The sequence below is a fragment of the Choloepus didactylus genome, chromosome 10, assembly GCF_015220235.1.
Source record: "Choloepus didactylus isolate mChoDid1 chromosome 10, mChoDid1.pri, whole genome shotgun sequence".
In the NCBI taxonomy this organism is placed as follows: Eukaryota; Metazoa; Chordata; class Mammalia; order Pilosa; family Megalonychidae; genus Choloepus; species Choloepus didactylus.
This window is the reverse complement of record NC_051316.1, coordinates 131,490,737-131,503,916: the sequence shown is the minus strand read 5'-3', so window position 1 is coordinate 131,503,916 and position 13,180 is coordinate 131,490,737. Positions and strand designations below refer to the sequence as shown.

Below are 13,180 nucleotides of genomic sequence, written 5' to 3'. Positions count from 1 at the left end.
CCCCCGGCAGCCCCTCTGGTGGCCCCCGCGGCGCCCACCCCGGCCGCGGGGGAGCCCCTGGAGTGCCCCACGTGTGGGCACATGTACAATGTCACCCAGCGGCGGCCGCGCGTGCTGTCCTGCCTGCACTCCGTGTGCGAGCAGTGCCTGCAGGTCCTCTACGAGTCGTGCCCCAAGTACAAGTTCATCTCCTGCCCCACCTGCCGCCGCGAGACCGTGCTCTTCACCGACTACGGCCTGGCCGCGCTGGCCGTCAACACGTCCATCCTGAGCCGCCTGCCGCCCGAGGCACTGACCGCCCCGTCTGGTGGCCAGTGGGGCGGCGACCCCGAGGGCAGCTGCTACCAGACCTTCCGGCAGTACTGCGGGGCGGCCTGCACCTGCCACGTGCGGAACCCCCTGTCTGCCTGCTCCATCATGTAGCCCCGCCCAGCGCTTCTCCACGGCTCCCGCCCCACCCCGCGCGGCATTGTCGCTGCAGTCAACTTGGCTATTAAAACTCTTTGCCAAAGTTTGCACCTTGTTCCTAGACTGCAGCCAGCTCCGTGGCCCAAGTTCAGGGCTGCAGCCCGGAGGGGGTCCGGCCGGGAGCTGCTGGAGGGAGGCCTGTGCCACCCAGGGTCGGTGACTCCGTTTGCAGGGGCTGGGCCTAGCTGGGGATGTGCATGCCCACGAGCACCCACTTGTTGGGCATAGCCAGCCTCTTGCCTTCAGGACTGTGGGGGCTGGTGGGCAAAGAGAGGCCCTTTCCTGGGCACTGGCCACTCGGGGTGGGGGCAACCACAGTGGGAACAGCCAGTCGGTGCAGCCCCTGTGCCCACCTGGCTCCGTCTCTGCTCAGGAACCCCCAGCTGGTGTGGGAGCTGCCGTCCGGGCCAGCCTGGGCGGGGGCCTGGGCCAGTGGCCTGCAGGGAACCCCTAGGTTTGAGTGAGGGATTTCTGCTGGGGAAAGGATCATGCCACAAGAGCAACAAGATCAAGAGCCATTTCTTGTTGCAGGCACCATGCTTAGTAGGTCGTTTGCTCCCTTTGGGCACCTGCCGACGGTGCCACAAAGTAGCGCTGACTGTCCCTGGCCTTCAGGGGAGAGCTGGATGGCCGGGTGGCCTCAGGCTGCTGTCCGAGTCTCACAGTGGCCAGTGGCCATGCTGGGTGCTCTCGGGCCCCAAGGCCTGGGTGGCCCTTGCCACGGGCAGTAGATGGGCACCTGCCGGAGGGCGGGGGCCCCGGCCAGGCGAGGAGGCCCTGTGCTCTGCAGGCCGCCCCCCCTGTGGCGAGGAGCCCTTCAGGGAACATTTGCAGGCCCCTTATCTGGGACACAGGGAGCCCCTGCAGTGCCCCTGGGCCCCCTCTTTGAGGCACCATCCGGCCCGTAGCTGTTTGTGTTGGTGCCACTGTGCTTGGCAGTCCTGGCCCAGGCCGGGCGGTGCCATCCGTCGTGAGGTGCGTGGGCCCCGGGTGGCTGGCAGCTGGCAGCTGAGTGTTTTGGGGCTCCCTGGGCTGACCTTGGGTTTAACAATGGCAGCTCTCGATTAAAGGCCATGCCGGGTGCGCCTGGGGCTCCTCAGTCAGTGTGTCCCAGCCCCCGCGGGCACCAGGCTGTGGGTGCCGGTCAACGGCCGGAGCGGGCCAGGAGGGCGAGGAGCAGCCCGAGCAGCAGGAGCGGCGTGAAGCCGAGCAGCAGGCCCAGCAGCTCGAGGCCCAGCAGGCCCAGCAGCGCCAGGCGGCGGGCGCAGGGGCCCCGCTCCCGGAGGGCCCAGAGGCGGGCGCCCAGGCGGGGCGGGCAGGGCAGGAGGGGTAGGCAGCCGCGGCCGCCAGGCCCCGCCAGGAAGCGCAGCTGGTAGCGGTGCTCCAGTGCGGCCCAGGGCCCAGGGCCGCGGCGCGGGGGCGGGGCGGGCGGGGGTCGCTGGGGCCCGTCGGTGCGCAGCAGCTCCTCCTGCAGCTGGCAGATCTCCCACTCGAGCATGGGCGTCTTCTGGCGGCACAGGGGGCAGCGCACGCCGCCCACGTCAGCGCCCTGGGCCGAGCCCAGCAGGCGGTGCAGGCAGCCCGTGCACAGGCCGTGGCCGCAGTTCAGCAGCTCCAGGCACTGTTCCCCGGCCCCGTAGGGCTCTGTGCAGACCGGGCACTCCTCCTCCCCTGCCACCTCGCCCTCCCCGGGCAGGGCCACGGTGCTGGCCGTGGCTGCCACCCCCAGCAGGGGCTGACTATCGGGCTGGCTGGCGTCCTGGGGGGCCCTGGGGGCCACGCTGTCTTCACCTTCATCTGCCAGCACTTGGCATAAGGTGTCTGGCTGCTCGGGGCCCAGAGAGGCCCAAGGTGGGCTGGCCTGCTCAGGGCTGGGGTCAGTGGGACCAAGGGTGGGCGCCCCAGGGCCTGGGGCAGGGGCGGTGGCCTCAGGGCAAGAATGAGGATGGGAGCGTTGGGGCTCCAGGGCTGCAACGAAGGTGGCTGGGGACGTGAAGGTCGTGGAGCCCCCGGGGGCCCGTGCTCTGGGTACTGACCTGGCGACCGGCCTCCTCCACCGCGTGCCCGTGCCCGCACTGCCAGGAAAGCCTGCCAGGGCCGCAGCCCTGCACCAGCTGTCAGGCGGTGCCGGGGGCTCCTGGGCCGACGCGGTGCCCTCCCCAGCTCCGTCCGACCCCGTGGCAGGAGCGAGCGGCTGCCGGGACAGGCCAGCGGTGGCGGCCGGGACTCCTGTGGCAAAACTTCCTCTCTCCGCGGCTGGAGGCTCCTCCCAGGGGCGGGGACGCCTCTCAGGGATGGGCCGGGCCGCGGCTGCCCATCGGCCTCCCCACTGAACCCACGGCTGTCCCCGGGCCGTCCCGGGCCTTGCTGAGCCAGCAGAACTGGGCCACTGAGTCCCAAGCTCCCACGTCCCCCAGCTGGGGTCACCTAGTCAGACACCACGACGCTTCCTGCAGGGGCGACTTGGCCCGAGGGTGCCAAGCAGGGCACAGGTGCACATGCTGCCACAAGCCCACCATGGGAGCCCACCCACCAGCCAGGGGAACCCCAGACACAAGAACACGCCCAAAGCAGCTGCCCAGACACTGTCGTTTATTGTCACGGTTCCCGGCAAAGGACAGGACGGTGCCGGTTTGGCTGCTCTGCTGCCCTGGGGGCGCTCAGGGTACCTGCTGCCACACCCCATGGGTGTGTGTGCCCCCAGGTGGCCCTGGCACTCCACGTGTGGGCGGAAGGGGCCGGGACAGCACTGCCCACAGCCCGCTGGGGACAGAAGGGGATGGTGAGGGCCCCATGAGAGCGGCTCAGACCTGACCAATACTCCAGGCTCGGCCGCCTTGGGGGTGCTCCAGGCCCCACCCCACCCGTCCTGGGCTGTCCAGGGAGGGCCCAAGGATGTGGACAGCAGACAGCAGCTGGGCCCAGCTGGAACCCTGGTGGGTGCGCCCGGTCAGCCGTGGGGGCCGTGGAGGGGCTGGGGAGGGGAGGGGCTGCCCAGGCCCTGGTGGGGAGGCCAGGTTCGTCCCAGGGGGCGGCGTGCAGCTGGGCGTGCGCTCAGGCCCAGGTCTCAGCCTGGAAACGCCGGCTGCGCTGGAGCCCGGCGAGGTAGCTGGCCGCGTCTGGCGCTGGGAGCCCGCCTTCCTCCCGGAAGACGGATGTCAGGGCTTCAGCGACGTCGGCCGGCATGGACTTGGCATTGCTGGAGGAGCCGGTCGAGAGGTCAGCAGGGCCCCAGCGTGGGCTAAGCCTGCTGCCCACACGTGCTCCAAGGCCCAGGGCTCTCACTCACCCTGCAAGGTAGAAGCAGGCGCCCTGGCGGTGAAGCAGGTCCCAGATGAGCGGCCCGTGCTGCCGGAGCCGGTGCTGCACATACACCTTCTGCTCCTGGGGGGTGGGGTGCGGTCGGTGGTCAGGAGAGAGGGGTGAAGGGCAGGGGTGGGGGTGGGGGTCCCACACTCACCCACCTGGTCCCTGGAGAAGGCTGTGACCAGGGTCAGGCAACCCCTCTCCTGCAGCTCCTGCCACTCAGCCTCACAGTAGAAATCCTGGTCCCGCTGGCGGCAGCCGAAGAACAGAATGTTTCCTGGGGAAGCCACGGGGCACTGCCACATGAGCCAGCGGAGCTCGGCTAGCCAGCCCTGAATGGTCACCCCGAGACGCAGGCCACACTGCAACCCCACCCTGGACCCATGCTCACCCATCCGGCCCTGGGCCACACGCTCCTGGATGGCCGCTCGGAAGGGGGCCACACCAGTGCCGGGCCCCACCATGATCACAGGCGTGTCCAGTGTCTTCGGGAAAGCCAGCCCCCCCTGGACGCACCCACAGGGGGACCTGGACAGGTCCTGTGGCAGGAGGTGGGGGCATAAGCGACCAGCAGAAACGGGCTGAAGAGTCCACTGGGCTCATGGCCCCAAGCCTCAACCCCACCCGCACCCCAGGGCCCAGGGCCACCTTGCCCAGGGTCCAGGGAGGCCAGCCAGGAGGAGCAGAGGCCCCAGCGGGGCTCCTTGAGGCGTGTCCGGTACTGCACCACGGCCACCAGCACCTGCAGCCGCGAGGGGTGAGCCTGGGGGACACAGGGCACAGTCTGCCACGGCCGCCCGCCCTGCTGCACCCTGGCTCAGCCCACCGCCCACCAGCAGCCCTGGCACCCTGGGCTCCGCCCTCGGGGCCTCACCAGCAGAGAGGAGGCGATGGAGAAGGCACGGGGCCGGATCGGTGGGATAAGGTCCAGCAGGTAGTCAGGGGGGATGGCGCCTGCCGTGTGCGGGAAGTCACAGAGCACCTGGAGGGTGGCATCTCTCAGGAGGGCCCCCAGCTTGGCCCGCGGTGGGGTGTGCCCTCCAGGCTGTGCAGCTCACCTCCAGGATGGTCCTGCGGGGCCGGTTGCAGTACTCGTACAGCTCCTCCTGACCTTGGGCAGAGCTGAATTCTAGCAGCTTCTCCCGCTCCAGCTTGTTTGGAGAAAGACAAGCCAAAAGCTCAAAGAAGGAGCGGCGAGGCACACTGGCGATGTCTAGGTACCGGGACACGAGGTGCTGCATGCAGCAAGGCTGGGGCAGCTGCGCAGGGCAGGAGATCTCTGCAGCAACAAGCGAGAAACTATGGTGGGCCGGGGCCAGGATCTGGGAGGTGGGGGGCAGGGGCTGCAGGCCAGATCCAGGACCAGGGGGAGGGCAGAGGGGGCCAGGGCTCACCTGGCTCTCGTGGCTGCAGTGTGAAGTACTGTTCAGGGGCCAGGCCCAGCACCTGGCAAAACTGCTGCACGTGAGTAGTTGCGTTCTCAGGCTGGATCAGCACCACATCCCCGGCAGTGAAGCTGTATGGAAAGCCCACACAGGACCACAGGGACTATGTGGAGAGGACGCTGGGGGTTTGGGGGGTGGGGTATGTGTGGGGAGGAGGCTGGGGGGTCTGGCCCCACCCTGGTTGCCCTCTCCACACCCCCTGCTGAGAACGGTCCTCCCCAGCTCCTGGAGAGACCGTCCTAAACCCACCTCCACCTGTGCTCTCTACTGGGGCCACCCGGCTGAGCTTCTGCACGTCCCCATCACCCATGGGGCAAACCACTGCCTAGGCTGGGATCCTGCAGGGCGGGGCCCTCACCTGACCCCAGAGCCAGTGATGTCAAACTCAATCAGCCGCACGTCCTGGAAGTGCGAGTGGCCCGTGACCCTCTGGTTGGAGACCATGGGGGCCAGGAAAGGCTGCAGTTCTGAGGGGGGTCTCTGAGGGACCTCCCTGGCCTGTGTGTCCTCAAAGTGTGTTCTGGGGGCCTCCTGCAGGAACTGCAAGATGAACTTGGAGGGCAAGCTGCAGGCAGAGGACAGACACATCAGACCTGGGCCCTCGGAGGGCACAGCCCCCACCTGAGTGGGAAGGGCCCCTCGGACAGGCCTGGGGACCCCGGGGGTGGGTGGTGCCTCCAGCAGGTGCGTGCACTCACGGGACTCCGGGCGGGATCACGTCCAGGCCTCGGGGCACCGGTTGCAGCCTCAGCACCTTCTCCCACAGGTCCTGCAGCCAGGGGTCCACAGCCGCGTCAGGCCTGCGGAGAGAACCCGCGCATGCTGGGCCGCTGCGCGGTCGGGGGCGGGGCCTCCAGCCGGGCGCGCACTCACCCCAGCTCGTGCTGGTCGTCGCCCAGGCCCACCGGCAGGAGGGCGCTGCCCCCGAGCTGCAGCAGCCGCCGGTGCAGCTTCTTGGCCACGAAGTTGAACCTGTGCGGGAAGCGAGGCTGAGCAGCCCGGCCTCCTTTCCCAGCGGCCACAGGAGGGCCCATCCCTCGCTCCCAGCGTGCCCGTGACGCCAACGCGTGGCTGTGTTCTGAACAGAACAGCGTCCAAGGAGAAGCGGGTGGCAGTGTCCCCGTTTTCCGTCCTCCGGCACCTGAGAAGACCAGGGCCTCCCGCAGCCTCGGGCCGCAGCACACCCCAGCCGCCTCTGCGCTCTGCTGGGGGAGGCCCCGCAACAGGAGCCCTGGGGGAAGCTGCGCTGGCCGCTGGGGGTGCACAGGGGGTGCGCGCTGCGTCGTTCTCCAGGCCCTTTTGTGGGCTTTAAATATTTCATAACACATTTTCCACAAAAATGGGAAAAGCTGGAAAGTCTCTGGCCTTGACGTGCCTTCGACGTTGATGCAGTCAGGTACACACTATCCTTCTGTACTTTTTAGTTGCTGCCTGGAGGACGCAGCTTGGGCACAGCCCCCAGTCCGGGCCCCTTGTTCCCCCCAGGCACAGCGGCGGCGCTTTCTCCTCCTGCTGCCCCCCACAGCACCCCTCACTCACTTGGTGTATGAGGAGTCCCCCAGGCCCAGAACAGCAAAGTCCATCTGACACAGGGAGGTTGACGGCAGGTTCTTCCGGAAAATGAACCTCCAGAAGTTCTACAGAAAAACCCCTTGTTAGAGCCTCCTGGCTTCCCTGCATCTCCGGGAGGGGACAGGGCAGGGGGCAGGTACCCAGGTGTCCTGACCACATGACAGGGGCCAAACCTGGGAGGGAGCAGGGGAGGGGCGGCAGGGCCACCCCCCTACGCGTTAAGACCTTCTTTCAATTAAAACCACCACCAGTGTTTTTTTATTCTTATTACAATGGCAGGAAATTTGGAAAATCACAAAGAAATTGTGGTTCCCAACCCTAGAGCCGCAGTTGTCAAGATGGGGTAGGTCTTGGAGAAGGCTGGGCTGGGCGGAGATGGGTTTTCACCTTGGGAGGGCCAAGGTGCCGCCCCCACCCCTGCTCTCCACCCCAGGATGGCCTCCCTCCTCCAGACGCGGCCAGCGCCCCCCAGCCCGTTTGCTGACTCTGGACCCGCATCTGTCCTCCCCACCCTGCTGTCTTCACCTCTGCGAGGACACCGTTCCCACTGGGACGTTTGTCTCCCTGCCCTGGCAAGTTCCATCTCAGGAGGCAGCCAGATCCCCAGCCTGGCTCCAGGACATGCCCCGCCAGAGGGCCGCACCCCACTGGCCGCCCACTGCTCCCTGAGCCCCCCCACCCCCCCGAATGTGGCCTTGGTTCTCCCATTGCCCCACCCCCTCCCCAGGCCACCCAGGGTCTTCGAGCATGGGTCTGTTTCCCTCAGGGCGGCACCCAGCAGCCACCTTAAGCCCCTCTGCACTCCCTGGCGGTGGAGACCCTCTTCCTGGCGCCCCCACAGCTCACTCTCACTCATCTGGGGAATTGCCTCCAGGGGCCTCCGGAGGAAGGGGTCGTGGAAGACAAAACTCTCAGGGTTTGCACATCTGCAAACGTCCAGTTCTCCCCTCACCCCGACAAGCAGACTGGGCAGTTGAGGTTGAAAGTCATTCTCCCAAAGCCCTGGAGGGCTGCTCAGGTGCCCGTCTCACTCCCTCGGACCCTTCCCCGCGGCTCGGCCCTGATCACCCCTTCCCACACCTTCCTGTCGCTCCGCACCTACTGGGGGGGGGGGGGTCTTTGAGCACTGACAGCTTCTTTCTTCCATTTGCTATTACTTTGTGTTTTTGGCATGTTTTCTGGGAGAATTTCTCAACTTTATCTTCCAACCTTCAAGTTTTCTGCTATCACTTTTGAATTTTAAGAGCTTTTCCTTCGTCTCCGACTCGCCTGCTGTGTGCTCTGGTGGCCCCGCCCTGGTCCCTCCCATATCCCTGCAGACCGCTGTCCTCCCCAGTCCCTCTGTTTCTTCTGGCTGCCAGCCCTCATGCTGGACCTTCTCCCTGGCCTCTTTGTGTTTAAACGGCTGACGGAACACTGTGGAGACAGTCTGTCACCCAGGGGCTTTCCCCCGGAGGAGAGGGGCAGGGGCTGGGCTGCTTGGCTGCCAGCCCCCAGGGAGCCCGTCTGCGGTCACGCATTCTGGAGGTCAGCACCCTCCCGCTGCCTGCCCAGGAGCACACGTGGGGTGGCAGTGTTCACAGGGGACATGACTGCACAGAGCGCATGGACCCCGGGGTCCTCCTGTTTCACACACCTGTGCATGCCACCCCGACACCCTGACTTTCAGCAGGAACCTCGCCCTGCCTCCCCCTGTGCCCTTCTCCAGCCTGCTGAAGGACCCTCTGGTTCCTGCTAGGGGCCTGGTGGGGAAAGACTCACTGTACTGCCCCCTGCCCCCCACTCTCCTGTGGGGGTGTCCTCCCTGCCACAGTCTCCTCTCCACCTGCCTGTGTCCCGGCCTGGGCCCCACTACCTCCAAGCGTCTGGCGTCAGCTCTTCACCAGCTCAGAGGCCTAGCGCCTCCCACGTGCCGGCAGATAGGACCTCCGTTTCCCCACCACCCTCATTCCCCTGGATCCCCTCTCCTGTTCAAGGGAAGACCCTCGTCCACCTGCGCTCCAGGTCTTGCCCCTCTGCCTTGCAGACGCTTGCCGCTGTAATGACCCCCACTCGGTCCAGGAGCTTCCGTCTCTGCTTTCTCTCCACTGTGTCTTCCCCGCCAGTCTTTAAGTGTTTCCCATCTTAGAAATACCTTCTTTTTAATTCTTCATCCCCTTCCACAGCCAAGACACAAACACACAACACGTACAAATCTTTTGATTCTCCCCACCGATTCACCTCTCACTCCATTTTTGTCTCCTGAAATTTGCCTTCTGTCTCCAGGAAGCCCCTGGAACTGTCCTCCCCAAGGCCACTCTTGGCTGATAAGTGCAACAGGCACCTCTCGGCCTTACCATAGTTGACTTGTGTGCAGCGCTGAACGCTGGAGGCCCCTTCTTGAAACACTGCTCTACCCCGCCCCTTCAAGCTTGTCCCTGCCTCCTCCGTTCCTACTGCTCCGGGGAGGGAGGAGCTTCCTTGGCTCACAGCTCACTCTCTCCTGAGCCCATCATCTCTCCCCAGGTCCTCCACAGTCATCTAACTCTGGCTTGCAGTCCTCATCAGAGCTTAGCCCTCTTGGGCATCTCCAACTTGGATGTCTTCCAGGCACTTTGCCCCCACCCCCCGGGTTCCTGATTTCTGTGAATGGAGCTACAACTCATCCAGAATCTGAGCCAGAATCCCCTCTGACTCTGTCATCTTTCTCGTCTTATGCATCTGTTCAACTATGCATCCTGTCGAAGTCACCTTCTTGCCACCCTGGAATGTGTCTACTTTTCCCTCCCTCCACTGTCACCACCCTAGCTTAGGCCTTCTCCAGCATTCTTCTCACCCTCTTACATCCTGTTCTTCCAGCGGATGAGTAGAAGTCTTGTTAGAATGCAGACCTGTGTTGCCTCCTTGGCATCCCTGGCCCTTTGGTCCAGCCCATGTGACTCCCTATGGCTGCCCAGCTCCTGGGAATGGGGGTGGGGGCGGCTTCCTGCCTCTCTTCTTCCTTCCTCCCAGCCTGGACGCACTCCTCAGACTGGCTACACTGAGCTGCTTTCTGCTTTTCCCACGGGACATGCTTTTTTCCCTGCACAGGCTGCTCCCTCTTCCCTGGTTCCTGGCTAGTCTCCATTCATCCTTCAGGACTCTGCTTATGCTCCTTGCTTCCTGAAAGCTTGCCCTGAACCCCAGGCTGGGCTTGATGACTCTTGTCTGTTCCCGTAACATCTGGCACTTTCCCAGCAGCACGTATTTCCTAGCATCGTAATTGCCTGTTAAACTTGTTGCTTCTGCTATATCATGAGCTCCACAAGCAGAAATGGGGTTACTGTGTGCATAGCTGGACCCCAGCACTGGACAGCAACTGGAACATAAGAGGTGCTCAGAAGATGTTCACAGAACTAAAGAATGCCCCTTGAAAACAAATGGTCTAGAAATACACACAAAATGCAGATCCAGAAAAACAGGAAAAGCTACAATGAAGAACAAGGCTATTCGGCAGCCTATAAAAATTCTATCAGGGAGAACAACTGTAGCCTCCTGTTCTCCCCCAAAATATCCTCCCAGATCCACAGACCTGCAGTACATATAGGAGGGCTCTCATTTATTGTGCAATGGGAAGGGGTGAGGGTAGAGGGTGGGCATCTGAGCTCCTGAGCAGGAGAGAGCCACGTCAGGTCAGCCTTACCTTCATGTTGTCTGGGGGGTCTCCTTGGCCTGTAGTTGCACAAACAAATATCACCAGGGGCTCGTTAATCAGATTCGCCTGAAGAAAAAGATAAACGTGTAAGACCTCAGGCTGTAATGACGCAGGGTGGTGGGCAGAGGGGCTCAAGCCGCGCTGAGAACCCGTAGGAAAGAAAAAGCACCCCCAGCGCTGCCGCCTGCGGTCCAGGCCACCCCCTCCTCCACGTCCTAGCCGCTTCCCAACCCTCCTTCCCCTAAAACCGCCGTGATGGACGGGCCCGCGCCCTGCAGTCGGAAGCATGGGGGGCCGACGCCCGGCCTGCTCGCGCCCCTCCGCCTAGGCCCTCTGGAACCGCACCAGCGGGTAGGAGTCGAGGGCCTGCACCCGGCAGCGCAGCCGCCGGCGCCGGGCCTCGCGGCCCAGCCTCTCGGACACATCTTGGGCCGTGCCCGTCTGGCTGCCGAAGAGCACCAGAAGGCCGGGGCTCGGCATCCGGGACGCAGCGAGGCTCTCTGGGCGAAGACAGACCACACAGCAACCCGGGCGGCAACAGCCGGCTCCGACTTCCGCCGACGGCCGGAAGTGACGTCCTAGGGCTGCGCCCAGCGGGGAATGGCGTCCGCGCAAGGCGGTCCGCAGGGGGCCTGTGCTGGGTCCTGGGCCGGGGTCGGGAGATTGGCGGTTCGCCGGGGCCGGGGGTCGGGACAGGCGGGTCCGCTCGCGGCCTCTCGCTCGCAGCGGCGGCTGGCGCCGGCGAGGTCCGCGAGGAGAGGAGACGCAGCCCCGCGGCCGGAACGCTCGGCTGGACGGCGGCCCGGGCCCCCGCCCCTGCTCAACCGGCGCGATGCTCTTCTCGCTCCGGGAGCTGGTCCAGTGGCTGGGCTTCGCCACCTTCGAGATCTTCGTGCATCTGCTGGCCCTGTTGGCGTTCTCCGTGCTGCTGGCGCTGCGTGTGGACGGCCTGGCCCCCGGCCTCTCCTGGTGGAACGTGTTCGTGCCTTTCTTCGCCGCTGACGGGCTCAGCACCTACTTCACCACTATCGTGTCTGTGCGTCTCTTCCAGGACGGGGAGAAACGGCTGGCCGTGCTCCGCCTCTTCTGGGTCCTCACAGTCCTTAGCCTCAAGTTCGTCTTTGAGATGCTGTTATGCCAGAAGCTGGTGGAGCAGTCTCGGGAGCTCTGGTTCGGCCTCATCACCTCTCCGGTTTTCATTCTCCTGCAGCTGCTCATGATCCGCGCCTGTCGGGTGAACTAGACCCGCAGAGTGGCGGGGAGTTAGCGCAGGATGGCTCGAATGCCAGGACAGCTAGAATGCGGGATCCCAAGCCCAGGTCCCACTTCTGCTGCTCCAGAGGAGAGTGTCTGAAGGCAACACCTGCTTGTGTCCTGCTGAGTGCCCGGTTTTCTTTGTACTGATCACGTCAGAAATTGTTTCCACTGGTGGTCCTAAAATGTAATGCTTGTTTCATGCTTTGAGTTGCAAATCCTAAATTGACCTGAGAAGGGTCCCAGGCCAGGCTCCTCTGACAGTTGGAAATTGCATCCAAGTAAAATGTACTGATGAGATCTGAGGACTTTCTGTGGATTCTGGGAAACTACTCCCTGTCCAAAGGCTGGAAAGCTGGACACAGGGATTTCTTCTGGGCAGAATTCATTAAGTGCTTGCAGTCTAAAGATTGTCTATGAGCTTACACCTTTTCCTCTGTGTTCCAGCGGAGGGGGTCCTTTCTTCATTCCAGCCCAGGTAGAGACAGGAAATATGCCCGTAAAGGGCATGATGGAAACCCAGGCGCTGGACATCTGTCACCTGGGGAAGGAGCTGCTTTCAGGGCGCTGCTTGGCTTCCTGTCCCAGCAAACATTGCCGTTCCTCGGCTTTTCCACCACTTTGTGGCCGGCGCTGTTCGCACACCAGAGAGGAACTTAGGTTTTGTGGGACCGGAGAGAGGGGCTGGTGCACTGATGCTCATAAGCATTGAGACGTGCAAATGTGAAGTGTGCAAGTGGGCCTCTGGGCCCTAGAAGCTGACCCTCTCCAAGTCATGTCTGCCTGACATCTTTCGTTTGAAGCCAGTCAGGTGCCAAAGGAGAACATTTGCTGAGATGAAAATAAAATGAGAATGTTTTCCTGAAACGAACAGTGATTGCGTGTACCTCTCGAGGGTTAAGATAAATGCTGAGATATCCTCTGCTGTGTGATGTAACTGGTCACAGAGCCGTTCCATGTCCCAGGTTTGAGGTTGTAAGTGGACTAAAAGCATGGTTAGAGCTTAAGGGGTGGATGGACAAGGATACCCTCTTTCCTTGGAGAACCCCTGCTTTCGGCCTTGGGGTACAAGTAGCTTGGCTTGTTTTTGTACTGTCTGTGAGCTAAGAGTGTTTTTTGCATTTTTAAAGTGTTGTAAAAACAAACAGAAGAGTATGTCACAGAGCGTGAATGTGGGTCTCAAAGTACAAGGCTTATCAGTCTTGCCACTACTGACGTTTGGGTCGGATACTTCTGTGTTTGTGCATGGGGGTTGGGTGCCACCCTGTGCATGCTTGATGCTTAGCATCACTAGATGCCAGGAGCACCCCATCCAATTGTGACAACCAAAAATGTCTCCTGACATCACCATGTGTCCCCTGGGGGCAGAATTGTCCCTAGTAAGAACTTCTGGGCTAAAATATTTCTGCCCTGGTTTCCTAGCTGGCTCTTTACAGAAAGGGTTTGCTGACCCTGCTCTAGC

At 63.2% G+C, this 13,180-nt stretch overlaps 3 protein-coding genes across 3 annotated transcripts; 2 read left to right on the top strand and 1 right to left on the bottom strand.

The window, feature by feature from the left end:
• The first annotated feature begins 6 nt into the window (after positions 1–6).
• RNF208 (ring finger protein 208) lies at positions 7–531 on the top strand. Its single transcript, XM_037796926.1, has one exon. The coding sequence runs from the start codon at positions 82–84 to the stop codon at positions 421–423; it is 342 nt and encodes a 113-aa protein (XP_037652854.1). The 5' UTR covers positions 7–81; the 3' UTR covers positions 424–531.
• A 2,512-nt stretch (positions 532–3,043) lies between these two features.
• Positions 3,044–12,540, bottom strand: NDOR1 (NADPH dependent diflavin oxidoreductase 1). Its single transcript, XM_037796923.1, is given in 15 exon segments — positions 3,044–3,667; positions 3,758–3,852; positions 3,933–4,051; positions 4,166–4,280; positions 4,282–4,313; positions 4,423–4,537; positions 4,649–4,756; positions 4,833–5,053; positions 5,169–5,290; positions 5,578–5,784; positions 5,918–6,019; positions 6,093–6,191; positions 6,759–6,856; positions 10,453–10,530; positions 10,810–12,540. Coding segments are annotated over 15 exon segments (1,791 nt in total). The 5' UTR covers positions 10,945–12,540; the 3' UTR covers positions 3,044–3,522.
• Positions 11,043–12,589, top strand: TMEM203 (transmembrane protein 203). The gene has a single exon (XM_037796924.1). It carries the CDS (start codon positions 11,297–11,299, stop codon positions 11,705–11,707), a length of 411 nt encoding a protein of 136 aa, XP_037652852.1. The 5' UTR covers positions 11,043–11,296; the 3' UTR covers positions 11,708–12,589.
• The last annotated feature ends 591 nt before the right edge of the window (positions 12,590–13,180 follow it).

Excerpts from the sequence above, each read along its gene's own strand:
- RNF208 (XM_037796926.1), top strand. The coding sequence starts at position 82 with ATGTACAATGTCACCCAGCGGCGGCCGCGCGTGCTGTCCTGCCTGCAC.
- TMEM203 (XM_037796924.1), top strand. The coding sequence starts at position 11,297 with ATGCTCTTCTCGCTCCGGGAGCTGGTCCAGTGGCTGGGCTTCGCCACC.